Source organism: Urocampus carinirostris, chromosome 16 (genome assembly GCF_059441175.1).
Source record: "Urocampus carinirostris isolate Australia breed hairy pipefish chromosome 16, RoL_Ucar_1.0, whole genome shotgun sequence".
Lineage (NCBI taxonomy): Eukaryota > Metazoa > Chordata > Actinopteri > Syngnathiformes > Syngnathidae > Urocampus > Urocampus carinirostris.
Genome location: NC_142364.1, coordinates 17,953,176 through 17,971,597, shown reverse-complemented (window position 1 = coordinate 17,971,597; position 18,422 = coordinate 17,953,176). Strand labels below are relative to the sequence as shown.

General features: G+C 38.0%; 2 protein-coding genes across 3 annotated transcripts in view; both read left to right on the top strand.

Moving 5' to 3' along the window:
- The window catches only part of rabgap1 (RAB GTPase activating protein 1), an 87,177-nt gene that overhangs the window by 40,286 nt on the left and 28,469 nt on the right, over positions 1–18,422 (top strand). The gene's annotated exons all lie outside the window — the stretch shown is intronic.
- On the top strand, positions 4,888–7,338 carry LOC148350497 (putative G protein-coupled receptor 21). Its single transcript, XM_088355289.1, has 2 exons — positions 4,888–4,932; positions 5,015–7,338. Exon 2 carries the CDS (start codon positions 5,539–5,541, stop codon positions 6,757–6,759), a length of 1,221 nt encoding a protein of 406 aa, XP_088211415.1. The 5' UTR covers positions 4,888–4,932; positions 5,015–5,538; the 3' UTR covers positions 6,760–7,338.

Sequence of the window (18,422 nt, the reverse complement as noted above, 5' to 3'; positions counted from 1 at the left end):
TTTTTCTATCAGTGGGGGAAATGCTTCATGAATTTATGTTTGAGCTTTAGTCGAGTGTTTGTCATTGATGCATCAGTGTCAATATTTGACAGTACAAAGCATCTAATGACAAAAATAAACACACCCACTTGTCAATGCTCATTATCAATCATTTTTGATTGGCAAGCTTTGAAGTATGAGGTATATATATATATATATATATATATATATATATATATATATATACACACAGTGGAGCCTCGGTCTTCGAACGCCTCTCAGTTCGAACAAATCGGAGTCTGACCAAAAATTTCGAGAAATTCTTGCTTCGCTGTTTGGTCAAAAAATCGGAGTTCGAACGCCGGTAATGCGTGAGTGCGTACTTAAGGGTGCGATGCTGAGCGGCGTACGGGTGTAGATCGCTCTTTTCGTGACCAACTGTTATCGTGTGCGGACGTGCTTCGTTTTGCTTTCGCTTTTAATATAGGTGTCCGAAGTGTTTTAGCCCCTAATTATGCCTCCGAAGAAAGTCAGTGCAAGCAGTAAAGTTGCTACAGGTGAAAAAAGAAAAGTAGTGCGTACAACTATTGCATTTAAGAAAGAAATAATAGCAAAATATAAGGGAGGTGTGCGAGTGTCTGATCCCCTCCCCACCATCCACCTGCGCCTTCTGCTGACCACCACAAAGTTAAGAAATCATATGCATAATTCTTTTTAATTTTGACACGTTCATGTTAACATAATCTTTCATACAGAAGATTCCGATTACGCGAACTTACGATTAATCTGGGTTAGCTTTATGTTTACGTTGAACATTCAGGTAAACATTCAGGGTGTTGGAACGGATTAAAACGATTTACATTATTTTTATTGGGAAAGATGATTTCAGTGATCGAAAAAATCGGTTTTCGAACAGGGTTCTGGAACGGATTATGGTCGGTATATATGTGTGTGTATATATATATATATATATATATATACAGTGGAACCTCGGTTTTCGAACGCCTCTCAGTTCGGACAAATTGGTGTTCAACCAAAAATTTCGAAAAATTCTTGCTTCCTTGTTCGGTCAAAAAATCGGAGTTCGAACGCCGGTACGCTAGGGTGCGATGCTGAGCGGCGTACGGGTGTTTTAGCCCCTAATTATGCCTCTGAAGAAGGTCTGTGCAAGCAGGACAGGTGAAAAAAGACAAGTTGTTCGTCCAACTGTTGCCTTTAAGAAAGACATAATAGCTAAATATGAAAGAGGTGTACGAATTTCCGATCTTGCTAGTGAATACAGCATGGCTAAATCTACTATCAGTACGATAGTAAAGAATAAGGAGGCTGTGAAATCGAGTGATGTGGCTAAGGAAGTTAGCGCTCTAAGAAAGCAACTGCCGCAAGTTTTGGAGGAGGTTGAAAAACTTTTGAGGATTTTTCTCTCCCCACCGTCCACCATATAGGTAAGAAATCCTATTCATAATCCTTTTTTTATTTTTACACGTTCATGTTAGCGTAATCTTTCGTACGGAAGATTACGCTAACACGAACGTACGATTAACCTGGGTTAGCTTCATGTTTACGATCATGGTAAACATTCAGGGTGTTGGAACGGATTAAAACGATTTTACATTACCTGTAATGGGAAAAACGATTTTCTGCGATTGACCAAATCAGTTTTCGAACAGGGTTCACGAACGGATTATGGTCGAGAACCGAGGTTCCACTGTATATATATAATGTGTAATATAGGAAGCAGTGTCAATATTTGACAGTACAAAGCATCTAATGACAAAAATAAACACACCCACTTGTCAATGCTCATTATCAATCATTTTTGATTGGCAAGATTATGCCAATCATGATAGATAGATAGATAGATAGATAGATAGATACTTTGTTCATCCCCGAAGGGAAATTCACATTTCCAGCAGCATCCCTGAGCTGAGAACAATCGAGAACAATCGAAAATAACACGGGAGCTGCTGGAGTGGCTGCCATTCGTGACGGCGCCGGAAGAAAAGATTCAATTTGAATCATGTACAAACAAACAAACAATTGAATCATGTGTGATTTATCTCATATTGGACTGTCTCAGAAAATTAGAATATTGTGATAAAGTCCTTTATTTTCTGTAATGCAATTAAAAAAACAAAAATGTCATACATTCTGGATTCATTACACATCAACTGAACTATTTCAAGCCTTTTATTATTTGAATATTGCTGATTTTGGCTTACAGCTGAAAAAAACTCAAAAATCCTATCTCAAAATATTAGAATACTTCCTCAGACCAAGTAAAAAAAATAATTTTATAACAGCAAAACTAAATCAAACATTTGAAAATGTCCATTGATGCACTCAGTACTTGGTTGGGAATCCTTTTGCACGGATTACTGCATCAATCCGGCGTGGCATGGAGGCAATCAGCCTGTGGCATTGCTGAGGTGTTATTGATGCCCAGGATGCTTCGATAGCGGCCTTCAGCTCATTTGCATTTGTAGGTCTGGTGTCTTTCATCTTCTTCTTAACTATACCCCACAAATTCTCGATTGGGTTCAGGTCAGGGGAATTAGCAGGCCAATCAAGGACAGTGATGCCATGGTCAGTGCACCAGTTACTGGTGGTTTTGGCACTGTGGGCAGGTGCCAGATCATGCTGGAAAATGAAATACTCATCTCCATAGAGCTTTTCAGCAGATGGAAGCATGTAGTGCTCTAAAATATCTTGGTACACAGTTGCATTTACTCTGGACTTGATGAAACACTGTGGACCAACACCAGCAGCTGACATGGCTCCCCAAACCATTGCTGACTGTGGGAACTTCACACTGGATTTCAAGCAACTTGGATTTTGCTCCTCTCCAGCCTTTCTCCAGACTCTGGCGCCTTGACTTCCAAATGAAATGCAAAACTTGCTTTCGTCTGAAAAGAGGACTTTGGACCACTCTGCAACTGTCCAGTGCTTCTTCTCCATAGCCCAAGTCAGACGCTTCTTCCGTTGTCTTGAGTTCAGAAGTGGCTTGACCATGGGAATACGGCTATTGTAGCCCATTTCCCGGACATGTCTGTGAACTGTGGCTTTTGATACCTGGACTCCAGCTTCAGCCCACTGTCTTTGAAGCTCCCTCAAATTCTGGAAGCGGCTCTTCTTCACAATTTTGTTAAGGCTGCGGTCATCTCTCTTGGTTGTGCAGCGTTTCCGGCCACATTTTTCCCTTCCAACAGACTTTTTGTGGATATGGTTTGAAACTGCACTCTGTGAACAGCCTGCTCTTTGAGAAATTTCTTTTTGTGTCTTACCCTCCTGATGGAGGGTATCAATGATGGTCCTCTGGACAGCAGTCAGATCAGCAGTGATTTAGTTTACTGAACCAAGCTGAGTGTTTTTAAGGCTCAGGAAACCCTCGCAAGGTGTTTCGAGTTAATTAGATGATTCAGGTGATTAGTTGAATAGCCTACTTGTATACTTTTTCATGATATTCTAATATTTTGAGATAGGATTTTTGAGTTTTCTTAAGCTGTAAGCCAAATTCAGCAATATTAAAATAATAAAAGGCTTGAAATAGTTCAGTTGATGTGTAATGAATCCAGAATGTATGACATTTTTGTTTTTTTAATTGCATTACAGAAAATAAAGAACTTTATCACAATAGTCTAATTTTCTGAGACAGTCCAGTATATGTGTGTGTATATATATATATATATATATATATATATATATTATATATATATATATATATATAATATGTGTGTGTGTGTGTGTGTGTAATATATGTGTAATATATATAATAAATATATGTGTGTGTGTAATATATGTGTAATATATATAATAAATATATGTGTGTGTGTAATATATGTGTAATATATATAATAAATATATATGTGTGTGTAATATATATAATAAATATATATGTGTGTGTAATATATGTTTTATATATATATATATATATATATATATATATATATATATACATGCATATGTGTGTGTGTATGTATGTATGTGGTGCTATATGTTTATTGAAACTGTGCCAACTAGATTGGCTTAACAGTGTTTCCCTTTTTTTTTTTTTTTTTTTTTTTTTTTTTCCCCAAAACATCACATTACATGACCATTTTGAACTTTCTGCCCCTCAGAAAGTTCTTAATGTCTAGACTTCTGTTGAGGGCTAGATTTTATTATCAAAGCTTCGTACCATATCATACTTTACTAATTGAATTAGCAGTTTTTTTATCCATAGTTAGTCCTCATGCACTTTAGTAGCATTTTGCTGTAGAAATCAGAACAGTTTCCCAAACCTGGTTTGGTCACAGTCCCATCAATAGTTGCAGCATTACACTACCAAAAATGGTGCTTTTGGGCATGTTGTGTTTTCCTTTGTCCATCAAAATTAAAGAGAACAAGGGTATAAAATATTCTTTCGCTGCTTAAAAATATTATTAAAAATGTATTAAAGAAAAGCAATTCGAATATAAGGACTCCTATTGCCATGCATTTTTAGTTTCTGAAAATTTTCAAATCGGAACACAAACATCAAATAACAATAGTATTGCCATTGAAGTAGTTCGTATTTTCATTTTTTTAGCTATGGAATTCGTTTCTATTACTCTTTCATTTAAGGATTTGCTATATTTTCCCCCAAAAATTTGACCCTGTACATGAGTGAGCGTTGGAAGAAGTAAACATGTCAGATGGACGCAGCTACACGTATCTCCATTTGATGATTGGTTTTAGCCAAATTGAAGGAAGGGACTCGTCTCTGTCTGAGTGAGAAAGGGAAAGCTATGGTGGGGGGGTTGGGCAGACTGAGAGTGAGGAAGAGAGAGAGAGCGTTAGTAAAGGAGGATACTACATCACCAAAAGGAGGCGGGGGCAAAGGGTTCTTCCAGCATCGGTATGCCTGCCTACCTCATTTCCACTTCAGATGTATTTGCTGCTCTTACTGACAGACCACACAGCTGAGGCGCGAAGGTTTGTTTGTTTATTTGTTTTTGCTCGTTCAGGCATTTTTTTTAACATCTATCATTTCATACATACACTGCTTTCCTTCCAGCAATCGGCTGTGATACTGGGGCCAAGGACAACACAGAAACCTGGGGGTGTGGGGAAAGCCGGCACACACATAAGTGTGGTGGAAGCGAGCTGAAGAAGAGGCAAGAAAGAAGAGGAAAGAGAACTGATGGCAATCATGAAAATCTGGACTAAGCATCGTTAATGAACGCTTTGTTTTTGACGCAATATATTTTTATTGCGAGCTGAGTCTGTGATGCAGCGGACTACAATATTAGAGGAGGCACTACTTTTTCCCTACCTACTGCAGTGCATGTTGGAAACATCTGTGTTTATGGACACCAAATGCTTTTCAAGAAGAAATTAGATTATTTTTTTCCCCCCAGTGACTTTCAAAACAAGTGAAAAAGAGTGGACACGTTTTATTCTAAACCAATCAGAGGAAATTAAGATGAAGTGGCAGATTGAAAAGCAGCTAGTTTCACAGCCAGGAAACTACCTGCCAAAATAGTCCTTGGGTTCACCTTACCCTTGCAGGGTTTCCGGCGAGACATTCTCCTGCCTAAGATGATGAATTCCTCCCTGGATCCATTGGACCTAAATCTTGCCGACCAGACCAACTTCTCTGCTCCCTTTTGCCTCCTGGAAATCAGCTACTCCAAAGTCTTCTCCACCTGCCTGCTCGAAGTCTCCGTCATCATCCTCCTCACTGTTCTGATTATTTCGGGTAACCTAGTGGTGATTTTTGTTTTTCACTGTGCCCCTTTGCTGAGCCAGCACACCACCAGTGCGTTCATCCAGACCATGGCATATGCCGACTTGCTTGTTGGGGTCAGCTGCCTCTTCCCTTCCTTGTCCTTACTTCATCACCTCCAAGGGCTTGACCCTAAACTCACCTGCCAGGTGTTTGGCTACATGGTCTCTGTTCTGAAATCGGTCTCAATGGCATCGCTGGCTTGCGTGAGCGTGGACCGCTACATCGCCATCACGCAACCCCTGACTTATGCGGCCTTGGTTACGCCGTGCCGAGTGCGTTTCTGCATTGTTCTGATATGGCTATACTCTGCGCTGGTCTTTCTGCCGGCATTCCTGGGCTGGGGAAAGCCCGGTTATCACGGTGATGTGGTGGAGTGGTGCGCTGTCAAGTGGAGGACCCGTCCTGCCTTCACGACCTTAATTGTCGTTCTTCTGTATGCCCCTGCCGCTCTTACCATTTGCTTCACTTATGCCAACATCTTCAAGATCTGTCGACAGCACACGAGAGAGATCAGCGAGCGTCACGCTCGTTACCGTCCCCAACCAAACCCGGATCCCGCGTTGGCGTCCGGATCTCTGGTTAAAGGCAATGGTGATCCCGACCAAAAGACCTCACCCTTATTCAAACCTCAGCCATATTACCCTCAACCATCTTCAACATACCCGGATAGACGGTACGCCATGGTACTTTTCCGCATTACCAGCGTTTTTTATATCCTCTGGCTACCATACATCCTTTACTTTCTGCTGGAGAGTGGCGGAATCTACCACCACCCTGCAGCATCTTTCCTTACCACATGGTTGGCCATTAGCAACAGCTTCTGTAACTGTCTCATCTACAGCCTCTCCAACTCCGCTTTCAGGAAAGGCCTCAAGCGTCTTTGTTCTTACTGCTTACAACGCAGCAGCGGCAGCTTAGGCGTAAGGAAACACAAGAAGGCGTTCATCGGTTCCCTTGAACAAGGATGCGCAGGGGCTGGGTTTGGTTCTGGCTACGGAGACCTGAAAGTTGGCACAACATGTCATGTGTAGTGCTGGCATTTGACATTTTGACTGCCACACACCCCTGAAATTTTCCATTAAGTGATGGAAGGAGGCATCGTTGTGTCACAATGGTTTCCATCACATTTGGAAATTGCACAGATGTCCTCTCTGCTCACGCCGCAGCTGGCGAGGTGGGGGAGTGAGGCCAGGGGTTCTGGAGTGAAGTACTGAAGGATAAACTGGCCTAAATAGCCAGGCAATGTGTCATTTACACATGGAATGGACATTGGTGAAAGACAGATGGGATGTTAAAGGATACATGGAATGTTTGGAATTCAAAGGACTGAAATATTTTTTGTCAAAGGCCGCACTGTGTAGCGTAGGACAAGAGTATTTTCATAAAGTTAAATTTAATGTATGTTATCCCAGCAACACAAAACGAATTCTCACAACACTGTGCGGAAATGTTATTATCAAGGACTTTGAGGTATTCTTAACCCTTTCACACTTGGGACAACTAAATTATTTGTGCAAACATAATAACAACATGTTTGATGCTGTAAAATAAATAAAGGAAAAAATGAAGTGGTAGTGATATATATAATTGTGTGTGTGTGTGTGTGTGTGTGTGTGTGTTAATATGTGAGAACAAGATAGTCGATCTTGATAAAAGTCAACAAATGTATATGGACTGACCATGAGAGGCTTTGACTGTTAGCCAAACACTGCTGTCGTTTTAACTCCCTTCTCTTTGCTGGAGCATGTAATACTGTTGTCACCCCAATTTCCCCTTGATGTTTGTTTGTTCATCGCATGTCGGTTGCATAGCTAAACATAGGTGTTAACAAATAGGCAAAAAAGAAGTGAGTAGTTTTAGCCGCTGTTAGTGTACGCCGATAACTGGTACATTTCCTAATCTGGTACATATATTTCTGAGGACAATGGTCCGATGACACACTAAGTCTTTTAAGGTAGCTAAAACTTCACATGCTTAATCTGAAAAACTGCCTTGTTCTGTAGAAAGCAGTTTGATTCAGTATTGTGATCACAATGTACCTGTGCAAAACATTTGAGTGTAACAGGAAAGCGCACACTTACACACAAAGAGGCCATTCTCTTTGGCAACTAAGTTCTTACGAAAAGAGAGTGACCTCTGAGACTTTTTTGACTGTGTGCATGTATTGTAATTCATCTGTAATTTTGTGGAGACTACTGGAACTTTACGTTCAGCAATCTTGATAAATCTATCGTCCAAACGATGGAAATTTATTATATAGCTTTATAAACCGTATCTTGTTTCATATACCAAAGAAAGTATGAGTATGGTATTTGTTTAACCACTTCCAAGATGCCAATGTTGTTTTGTAAACTGGCTAGTTGCAAAAAAAAAAAAAAAGAATTTGGTATTATTGTGTGAAGCGCGGCTTGAAGTCATTCGTTGATGCCTTGAAATATGTTATCCTTACATTTATGAGGGCTCAGTTTTGTAGACATGTGACTGTTAGACCGAATCGATAGGGGCTGTCAATTATGCTCTCGCACAGGGGTGCAAGACACGCATCTTATGAAACTCCCGTTTAGTTGCGTGTAATTATTTGCTGTGCAATTCGATACTTTTATTACCGTGTGTACTTCAGGTATACCGGAACGTGACCAACGGCTGAACAAGACTGTTAAAGCAGGCATGCTAATGTGGTTATAACCTCGCATTGCCCCGCTCACTCCCACACAAGGATATTTTTGGTCTTTTTGTGGGTGTAGTTTTGTAATTAATATCATTTGGATGTGCAATCAAGATGGATTCACGTGTTGTCTTACAAAACAGTCATTTTTGAAATAGTGCAAAATTTGACAATGGTTCACTTTACATTTTGTCCTCACCTAATTTTTCAGTGAAAAGAATCGGCGTCATGAATGTGTGTGTATGAGTGAATTAAATTGTAAAGATGGGATTGAGGCAGAACAGAACTGCAATTGTATTTATGATGAAAGTGCATATTACCTTGGCTCAATCAAGGTGATTCTACTGTAACGTGTTTTTTAAAGCTTGAAAAGAACAGATTGTAATCTACAAATTGATCAGAATTTATTGATTTTCTTTTTTCTCTAGACAATTCAATGTCAAATGACGGGTCTTACTGCTGCCAACATTTTTATGTGCACTACTTTCTGGATTGTTTGTTGGTCAGGGAGCATGTGGAATCATCTTTGTCATAACAAATTTTCAGTCTGTACACACAGCATGGCTCCAAGTAAATAAAAACATTTTGAGTGATGCGAGTTATATTATTAAATATAAGCAAAAAATGACTAAACATTCAGTGCTTTAGACCGAGATTTTCTGTCTGTCGATGTGTTGTGGTTTCGTTTTTGTGGTTATTTTTGGATCCTAAGTTGACACACAAGTACAGAGATAATTGGACACTCGGGCTCCTTATGTGAGCAACTGACTTTTCAGTCTTATAAAACATGCTGAGATTGAGCCAAGTCACTCACACCAATACAATCCAGAGTGACATTAAGAGAATGAGTTTGTAAATTGAAGTCATAGACAGAAAATGTTGAAATGAAATTGATTGAATGGCTTGACTTTTACGTGTCACTTTGAAATGTGACCCATTGACCAATGCCAGAGGACTTAATGATCTGTAGGTGGCAAACCTAAATGTACTGTATACTGTATTGTAACTTTGTACATGTTGTTCATCTGTACTGATAAAATAAATGTAATTTTATCTCTATTATTGGTGTTATGTATATTATTAACATTTTTTGTACTTTTCGATTGCTGCTCTACTAGTGACCCCGCGGATCCTTGAACAAAAAACCTTGAATCCTTTATTCTAAAAATGAGGCCTTATATGGCATAAAAATGTCTTTTATCCAATTTTTGAAAGTCTGTATGATTTTAGCAGAATAGTTATCCGCCAGTTTTGACTGGGCATCCATGACGTACTGTAAAGATCATTTTTATTTATTGTTTTCCATGTCTAAATCTTTGGAGACTATTATTTGTTTAGATGAAAAATTCCTAACCGGACTAAAATGTGATTTACAAATGAAAAGTAAACATTTGGTGAAAATTGACCCTAATTCATGTTGTTTTATTGGTGTGTTAGTTTCAATCATGTTTTTATTTTAGCTTGGTCTTAAATTTGAATACAAAAAGCATTAACAAGTCTTTAAAATTCTTCAATTTAACTTGCTTTAATCTGTAGGAACCCTGTATTCACTACATGCTCAACTAACCTAAAAATTAAAAGGATTGAACTCTGTTTTTCAAACCTTTTGAGCAAAGGGTTACTATTTTCTCCTAAAAAAAAAAAGAAAGGTTACTTTAGATAAATAAATATTGACTTAAAAACTATTTTTAAAAAGCCTTTTTTTTGGTTGACAATATAGGCTGCAAAGCCAATATTGAGTGTGTAAAAATGTGTCATCTAGATGTTTTCAACAATCATGGTCATTTGTGGCGGCCATGGCTCATAACTTTTTGCCTTGTGTTTCTTGAAACACTGATCCAATGACATCCGCTTTTACCGTTTTTTGACAATGGGCCATAAATGCGTGAGGCAAACGAAGCGATAGCCCGACTTGTCAACACTTTTTCTGGGTGATAACTTTCCACAAATTCCGAGTGACGGCTGGGTCCTCCTCTCCGCTATCTCGCCGGGACCCTTCCTCCTTGTCTCTACACTCTGAACTTTGACGGTGACACGAAGCGCATGCTAGAGGTACGCATGCCCATTGGGGTTGGCAGGCAGATTTAAAGCCATAGCCAGTTTGTTTACGTTCGAGAAACTCTGGAAGCGTTTAATAGTAGCGCATATTGTACTGCATTTTTAACTTCCTACCTGGAAACACCTTTGAAACTAGAGGCAATATTTTCCCGTTCAGGTACTTCCCGGCCTCTCACAATTTTGAGAAATGTTCTATGCACTAGAGGAATCCACAAATTTAGTCTCAAAGTTGACCCATCTGGCTTGTTTGCGGTAGAGCTGTGACGTTCATATGGATGCTTGAAATCCTTGAAAATGCTTGAATTTTAATTATATTTTTTCAAGAAATAAAATTTGCTTGGGTTTTGGGTGAAGTGCTTGGAATTGATGTTTGTAATGTCATGCAAAGTCTGCTTAAAATAATGCCGACTGGTTACGGAAGCGGGGATTCGTTTGAACGGCATTGTCCTATGGAGCGTCACCGCCCCCTTACGGGTCACGTTAAAGCCGCTAGGTGCATGCCACATCTAAATAGGGCACCATAAATTGTGTATAATTGTAAGGATTACCTATCAATTATGGACATTTACGGTATAAAGGGCCATACAAAAAAGTTAAGGTAGCGTTCCCCAGTGGTAAATTTTAATGGGAAGGACTTCCTGCAGCTGAATATGCAAGCTGTATTTTTCATGTTTACCCAACACCTGTATGGGAAGAGATTTTTATTAAAACAAATATTTTCGCAATTTACTCAAGGTCTAAAAGTCCGATGTAAATGCACATGCAAGATTGAAATTGCATATGTAGATCACAGATACATTTGTGGCTCTGCAAACCACATGATTAACACAGATTTATTTTTTCATTCAATGGTACTGACGAAATGGGAAAATTGCCATTGGAAGTCCTTAAAAAGTGCTTGAATTGGCCATGAAAACGGTGTAAGAGCTCCGTAAAAGACTGCTGGCTGCTAAGATGCTAGTATTCTGATGATGGCACAGCTCTTAATGACAAAAACAAAACATGTTGTCATCAATAACAATTTTCTCGGAAAAATAATTGGAACATTGTTGAAATATATACAGTATATAGATTAGAAAAATCAGGTACTATTTTCTCTTTTGCATGTTTAAGAATTTGGGATTACAACAGATTTTGCATGCAGAAGCATAAACATAACAAACATTCGGTTCACATTTGTAGAGGGAAAGAATGCAAAGCAGTGAATTTGTCAGCTTTAAGTAATATCCTGTTGTATATTCCTTTTCCATTTCAACAGGGAGCAGAGAAAGAATAATAGAATGACAAGTCCGCCATTGTGTTAACTCAAACAGAATCAGGGACATAAACAATAGTGGGCTATATGCTCAACCTTCCCACGGAAGTGCAAGCCTTATTCGCTATTCCAAGCATCACAGTAGTTTTACAGTATAATCACTCGCTTACATTGTGGGTCTCTCATATTTGGCTCAAACTTCAGCGAAGTTTTTGTCTTCAAGCATGAGCACATTTTGTCCCCCCCAAATGTTTCTATGATACTAATTACTGATTTTGAAGTGCAGTTTATTTTGTGTCCTAATTAGACACACCGGCAAGTAATTTGTCATACTGATTGTTTGCTCGCTCTGTGGGTTTCAAAAGGATGGATGAGTACTCCTTAGGTCGCTAGAAGGAGCCTCAACAGGAACTTGAGATTTTGTATGTTATTTTAAAAAGTAGCATCAATGCAAAATCATACCACTGTTTTGGGATTAGCAGTTCTTCGTACACTGGGGTTATAGTTTGCGGTGTGCTTCAAAAGTTTAAAATTGAATATTATCGCTATAAAGTATGTGTTAATAACGCCCAACTGAGTTCAAAAAGGCTTTTTTTTCAACACGCCTATTTGCTTATCTTGTATCATCCGTGTATTGGCCACAAAGCGCATTACGCTGGAGGGAAGGAGCTGAGTAGGTTGGGGGGAGGAGAGTGATGCCACGTGGTCGCAGTTTTCTTTTATTCCTGGATGAAAATGTTGAAAGTAAGAAAATGACTGTTTAAATTGCAGTCCAAATGCTACCGCAAACCCCCCAAATAAGATGAAAAAGGAAGAGTTTATTGGAGCTCATCTAAGAATACTTGCTCGTGCAACATGAGAAGCTGCAATGATAATTTCAGCCAGAAGGTGGCATCAGCAAGTAGAATATCTTGAAGCTACAAACAGCACCTTTAATGCACAAAAAAAGAAAATGTCTAACTGGCATATATTATTTTGACAATTTTAATTTTTTTTAATTTTTTGTAACCAGTGCACCCAGTGTATTGTGTACTGCAACTTAAAACGTGTGCTACAAAGCACAAGAAAGATTACAAACTATGGAGACTCAAAGAGACTAAACTGCACCATATTTCCTCTTATTTATTTTATACCCATGTTTTCAAAAGGTTTTTTTTTTTTTTTTGGGGTACCCTTACCAGCAAGATGTTGGACAAACATGTCAGCTCCCTCTATACGAGCCTCATGTTTTTTAAAAATGAGTATTAAATACACACGTATATATGATCATACACTTTTGCTAATTAACCAAATCAATATTCTTTTTTTTTCCCATGAATTTTACCACTAGGTAAAATAAGTTTTTACCACTAGGTGGCACTAAATAATACACAATGTCCATTTTAAAATTAGCTTAATTATCAGATAATTATGCGTATTTACCCTGGAGAACCCAATAACCCTATTTTATTTATAAAATGATGACTAGGGTTAAAATATCTACCTTTTTTTTTATTAAAATAAAACTCAACTCATTAATACAGCTATTCGTCTATTAGAAAGCAAGTTATTGTACAAGACAACTACCGGTAAGTCAAAAATATCTACAATATGGAAAATAATACTTAAAATAAGCAGAACTAAGTGATAATGTTGATTCATTTAAAAGATGAATGAAGTAAAAAGGTAGTTTTAAGTATTTAATTTCATCTATTTTTCATCCATCGTATCAATTGTGTTTTCTAATGAATTAAGAAATCTTACAAATAATTTTACTTTACTAGAAAAATGCATTAAATACAAGGAAAAATGAGATGACGATCATTTACTAATCTTGGGTGTTAGTTTACAAGGAAATTGAGTTACAAACTACAGTGAATAAATGACTTAATGGGAGGCAATCGAAGAGAATGCCATTGTTATAAATGAATATGAATATAGCGAGGCTGGAAATTTCCCGGCCGCAAAGTTTCTTGGAGAAAGTTCTAAGGACAGTCGCACAAAACAATATTTTCTGGCATAATGAAACATACCAAGGTAATAACAGCACACTGACCCCTCTGTGAAGCTTGAAGGCGGCTGTGTTATTTTCTGGGGTCGCTTTGCTACATCCGGCACAGGGCATGTTGAATCTGTTGTACTGGTTACAATGACATCTCATCAAAGACCGAAAAATGTGTTGCTCAATGTCAGAAAACTCAGCGGTCATGAAAACTAGGCCAAGATATAAACTGGGTGATGCAGTAAATTATTGAAAGGGGGGGAGGTTTGATAGCCATAATTACATGGGCACGGTCAATATGTCCTGTCCTATTTATGTTTTTTTTCACCGTATTTTTCATTTATTTGGAATCACACAAGGATTACTTTTATTTTCACTGATTGCCTTTGTGACAACCAGTGTTGGGCAAGTTACTGGAAAAAAAGTAATTAATTACAGGTACTAATTATTTGAATTAAAAAGTACTTCCTTTACCCCCCAGATTACTGACACCAGGGGTCATCAGTAATTGATTTTTGGAAAAAAAATTAATATTTAAGTGCGAAAAAATTAAAATTAATTTTTTTGCGGCAAGGCCAATTAATGGGTATTTATTGGATTTCTAGCCATTAATTGGTAATTTAATGGTATACTAGCCGTGTCAATATGGTCGAACTGGTCCCTCTAATCTAATCTAACCATTTTTTCCTTCGGTCCCATAACCGTGCGAAGATTACAATCAATACAGCGTAGTAGTAGTGGTGTACAACGTGTGCGTATGGGCATCCACGACGTACGTGCTTGAGGCAAAACGTGAGCCAATCAACAAGCCCGATTTTGTCCCGACCAATAAAAAGCTGCTTTGCAACCACACTATGTACGTACAGCTACCGTGTTTCCCCGAATATAAGGCCGGCCTTACTTCAAAATCATCGTCAAAAATTGAGGTTTTGAAATAAAAATATGTGCAAAAGTAATACATTTTCGCTAAAAAATTCTTAGAAAAGCATTGCCGTTGTTAAATAACGTTGATATCTACGGTTTTCATAGGTAATATGAGCCTCTTATTTGCAGGAAGGTTGAATTTCATTTCTCATAAAAAGCTGGGCCTTATATTCAGGGTGGGTCTTATAATGGGGGAAGCACGGTAGCTTACGCGTATGCATGCACTGTCCCGATTGTGCGTGTATGTGACCTTGACCGCATACGAAATGCTCGCGCGGCGTGAAAAGTTGCACGTTTGTTGACGCAATCGACTAACAAAAAACCCGAATATTTTCGCAATTAATGGGTTGCAATAATTGCTAATTATTTAAATTTTGCAATAAATGGATTTATGAATTTAAGCAACCATTCCATTAATTTTTCGCAATTAATGGCATTAATTTTTCACCAATCATTTATTGCTGACCCCTGACTGACACCCCAAATTACAGCAATACTCTGAAAGTAACTCTTGTTCCAAATTACCATATGAACTCGCATTAAAGCCGATCAAATTTGCCACATAATAAAACAAATAGAAGAAAATGTATACAACAAACTGCAGGAGCGGTGATCCTCGTCAAATGTCTTGACTTGAGTATTTGCAAACCAACACTTTAAGCCAAGACGCTCCACATATATTTTGTCTCTGGGCTTCAAACTACTCAAAAATTTCCTTTCCCTTTTCAGGGTACTGTCAAAGACTACTTTTTTTCTTCAGGCATGGTGTATTGCAAATTGTATTTTACATATATAACGACTAATCAGTTGTTTCAAATCCTTAAATACTTTAATTTTAATGTTATGTTTTGAGTGAGTGAAACGTGCTCAAACTTTTAAATGCTTGAAATCATTGCCATGTTTCTCAACAAGTCCACATTAAACTAACGCCGACAATGCTCTTTGGTGGCTTCATTTTGCCATTGCATTTCTTCCATCGTGACTAACGTCAGCCAACATTAGTTTGTTTGGCCTTGTCCTGTTACGCGACATTGCCTCTAAAAGTTGCACCCATGAGGTTAGGTGCATGCTACACCTAAACAGGGCAGATTGAAATGTGTATTAGCGCAAGGATTACGTATCAACTCTCGACATTTGCTACGGATATGCAAAAAATAAGGTAGCCTTTCCAAAGTGGTAAATTGAAATTCTAGCAAATTAAACTGTAAGTTACATATTGCTGTCATTTTACCCAACACCTATACAGGGAGAGGTTGGTCTAAAAAATATTTACTCACGTTCAGATCTTCAAATACAGGAGCAATTTAGTCGAGATCTAAAAATGATATGTCGTGATAAATGCTAAGGAAGGATCAAAAATCGCATATGTAAATTGCAGATATATTTGTGGATCTGCAAATAACATGATTCACGCTGGACTTCTTCTTTTAACTGTACTGGAGAAATTGAAAAGTTGGATTTGAAGGTCCATAAAAAGGTGTATGAACGCTTATCATAACATACCCATTGACTTTGTTGTTCCTGTATAAGCAATGCCCCCTCTCCCACATGCTGCCTACAATTTGTTACTGGTGACACACAACCAAATATGCACATGTACAATAACCTGCTCCCCTTAATTTCAATAATGTATTTTATAGTTTTAAATTCCTCTTATAGTCAGTACATTGTAAACACGCTCATGAGTGAAGGAGGAACAACTAGCAATCAGAGGATATGTTAAATCATCATCTGCTCAACAAGTAGCAGAGTAAGCACCATGTTGTAACAACTTTTACAAAAGTTACAAAATGTTATTAACGTGTTATAGTACTGGTTACCGGGAAAAGTAATTGCGTAGTCACTGGTTACAACCGTGGGTTTTGTTTCATAAAAAAAGAAGTCACAAGGAAGCCAATGGACTGCAAATCAAAATACAAATTTTTTCCCCATTTACGAAAAAAAAAAATTGCTTTAAATTGTATATTTCTGTTTTTCTCTTGTTTCCCTTCATTCTTTCCTGTAAAGTAAAAAAAAATAATTCAGATTCAGATCTACTTTATTGTCATTCTAGTACACGTGTATACAGAACGAAATGTCGATACATCTGACCCGCACAGTTTCCTTGAATGTACAGATATAAATAAAATGTTGTAATACTTAAAATAAAAATTTTTTTGGAGTTAAAAACAAAAATTTGCTCTTTTTAGATGTATTTTTTCTTATGTTGTAGAACTTTTATTACTTCTAAAGTAAGAAAAAAAAAGTATCAATTTCTTATTTTTTGGGTAAAAAAAATTGTTTAAATGAACGTTAGTCATAAAATTTCACCCATTTAACGTATTATTTTTAGATCTTAGTAAAAGAACACAATTGTAATGAGAAAAATGTATCACCATTAACAAAATTAGAATAAATAATCCACCACTGTATTAATTTCATATAGTGTTTATATTATTTCTTGTAGAAAGAAACATCTTCAAAAAGAGCAAAATGATCTCTTATTGTATTCAGGCGATCATTTATTGTAGTTGAATGTGGTTTTATTGACACTTTACAAAAAGAAAATGAAATTGGAGGGCTTCTCTTTTCTGTGTAAGAAAACAATTTAGAAAGCTGCCAGCTGGCTGCGCGCTAACATCGGATGTCCTCAAATGGAGACAGATCACCACGATGATCTGAATAAATCTGCCCCGAATGTAGCGGTTTCTCAAAAGAGTCTTTGCTCCAAGTCATCCCTTACACGGCTAACGGACCTGGCGTTGGCAAGATACAGGGTCCGCAGAGTTGCCTTATAAAAAAATATTAGCCTAGCCGTTAGTAGTAGGCCGGACCAGCAGAACCGCTCTTGCCTTCTCCCAGACGCCTCCCAAATCACTTCTGGAACCTGATCATGATCGCACAAAGCACCTGCGTGTGATCACAATTTCATTGCGGTCTCCTAACTTTCCTTAGAGTTTAATTGATTTATCTATTTTCAGTGTAACGAGTCGCTAAAAGCTAGCGTTTGCTATGCTTCCTAGATTGTGTACGGAGGCAATGTTCTCCAGCGTTAGGCTAGTGTAAACTGTCAGTCAATCAGTCGCACACAGAGGCAGTCACACCAACCCAACAGAGCACCCTGCTTAATCTATCCCGCGGTGTGCTCTCTAACAGAACACAATGCACAATACAATAATATTAATGAAAATAAAGACAAAACTAATTCAAAATCAGCAAAGGAGTGAACTTGTGATAACTGAAGCGTGAAGTAGCGAGGGCTCTCTGTACTTCGCCTTTGCATCACCATCCTGCTTGTTCTAAGTTTAAATTTATCTTAATAGGTTTCCTTTCAGTTTCCTTGTGTTTTTATTGCTGTATTTACAAGTGGACCACTACGAGACTTGGGTTGTTTTTACTCTCCTCTCACGCTAATTCTGTAACAACGGAACACCAAAAGACAGAAGAGAAGCTAATTGGCCGTGATGTCAAGAGGTCTTTGTCTGAGCTTTCAGCACTTAAGATAAACATGGCTAAGTGCTGCTTGTATAAACACGGAAGCTTGTCATTCATTTGGATGCTGGTTTGGACCCATGTTTTGGACACACTCTTTCCTTGTTTTTTTTTTTCAGATTTTCTTCTGAATGAGCTGAAAGCTAATCAGCTTAAACTTTTTGGATGAGAACCAGGCTATCAGTTACCATTTTAAAAGAGATAGTAGTAGGCAATGCGTTATAGAATGTGAAACATTTAACACGATACGCACATTGCGCTCTACATGATACTCAGTACACAGCTTCCCATAAACGGTAAACGAGTTAACTCATGTGCCTGCTATTTGCAAGGCTTGGGA

Bases quoted from the DNA above. Each gene is read 5' to 3' on its own strand.
- LOC148350497 (XM_088355289.1), top strand. From the start codon at position 5,539: ATGATGAATTCCTCCCTGGATCCATTGGACCTAAATCTTGCCGACCAG.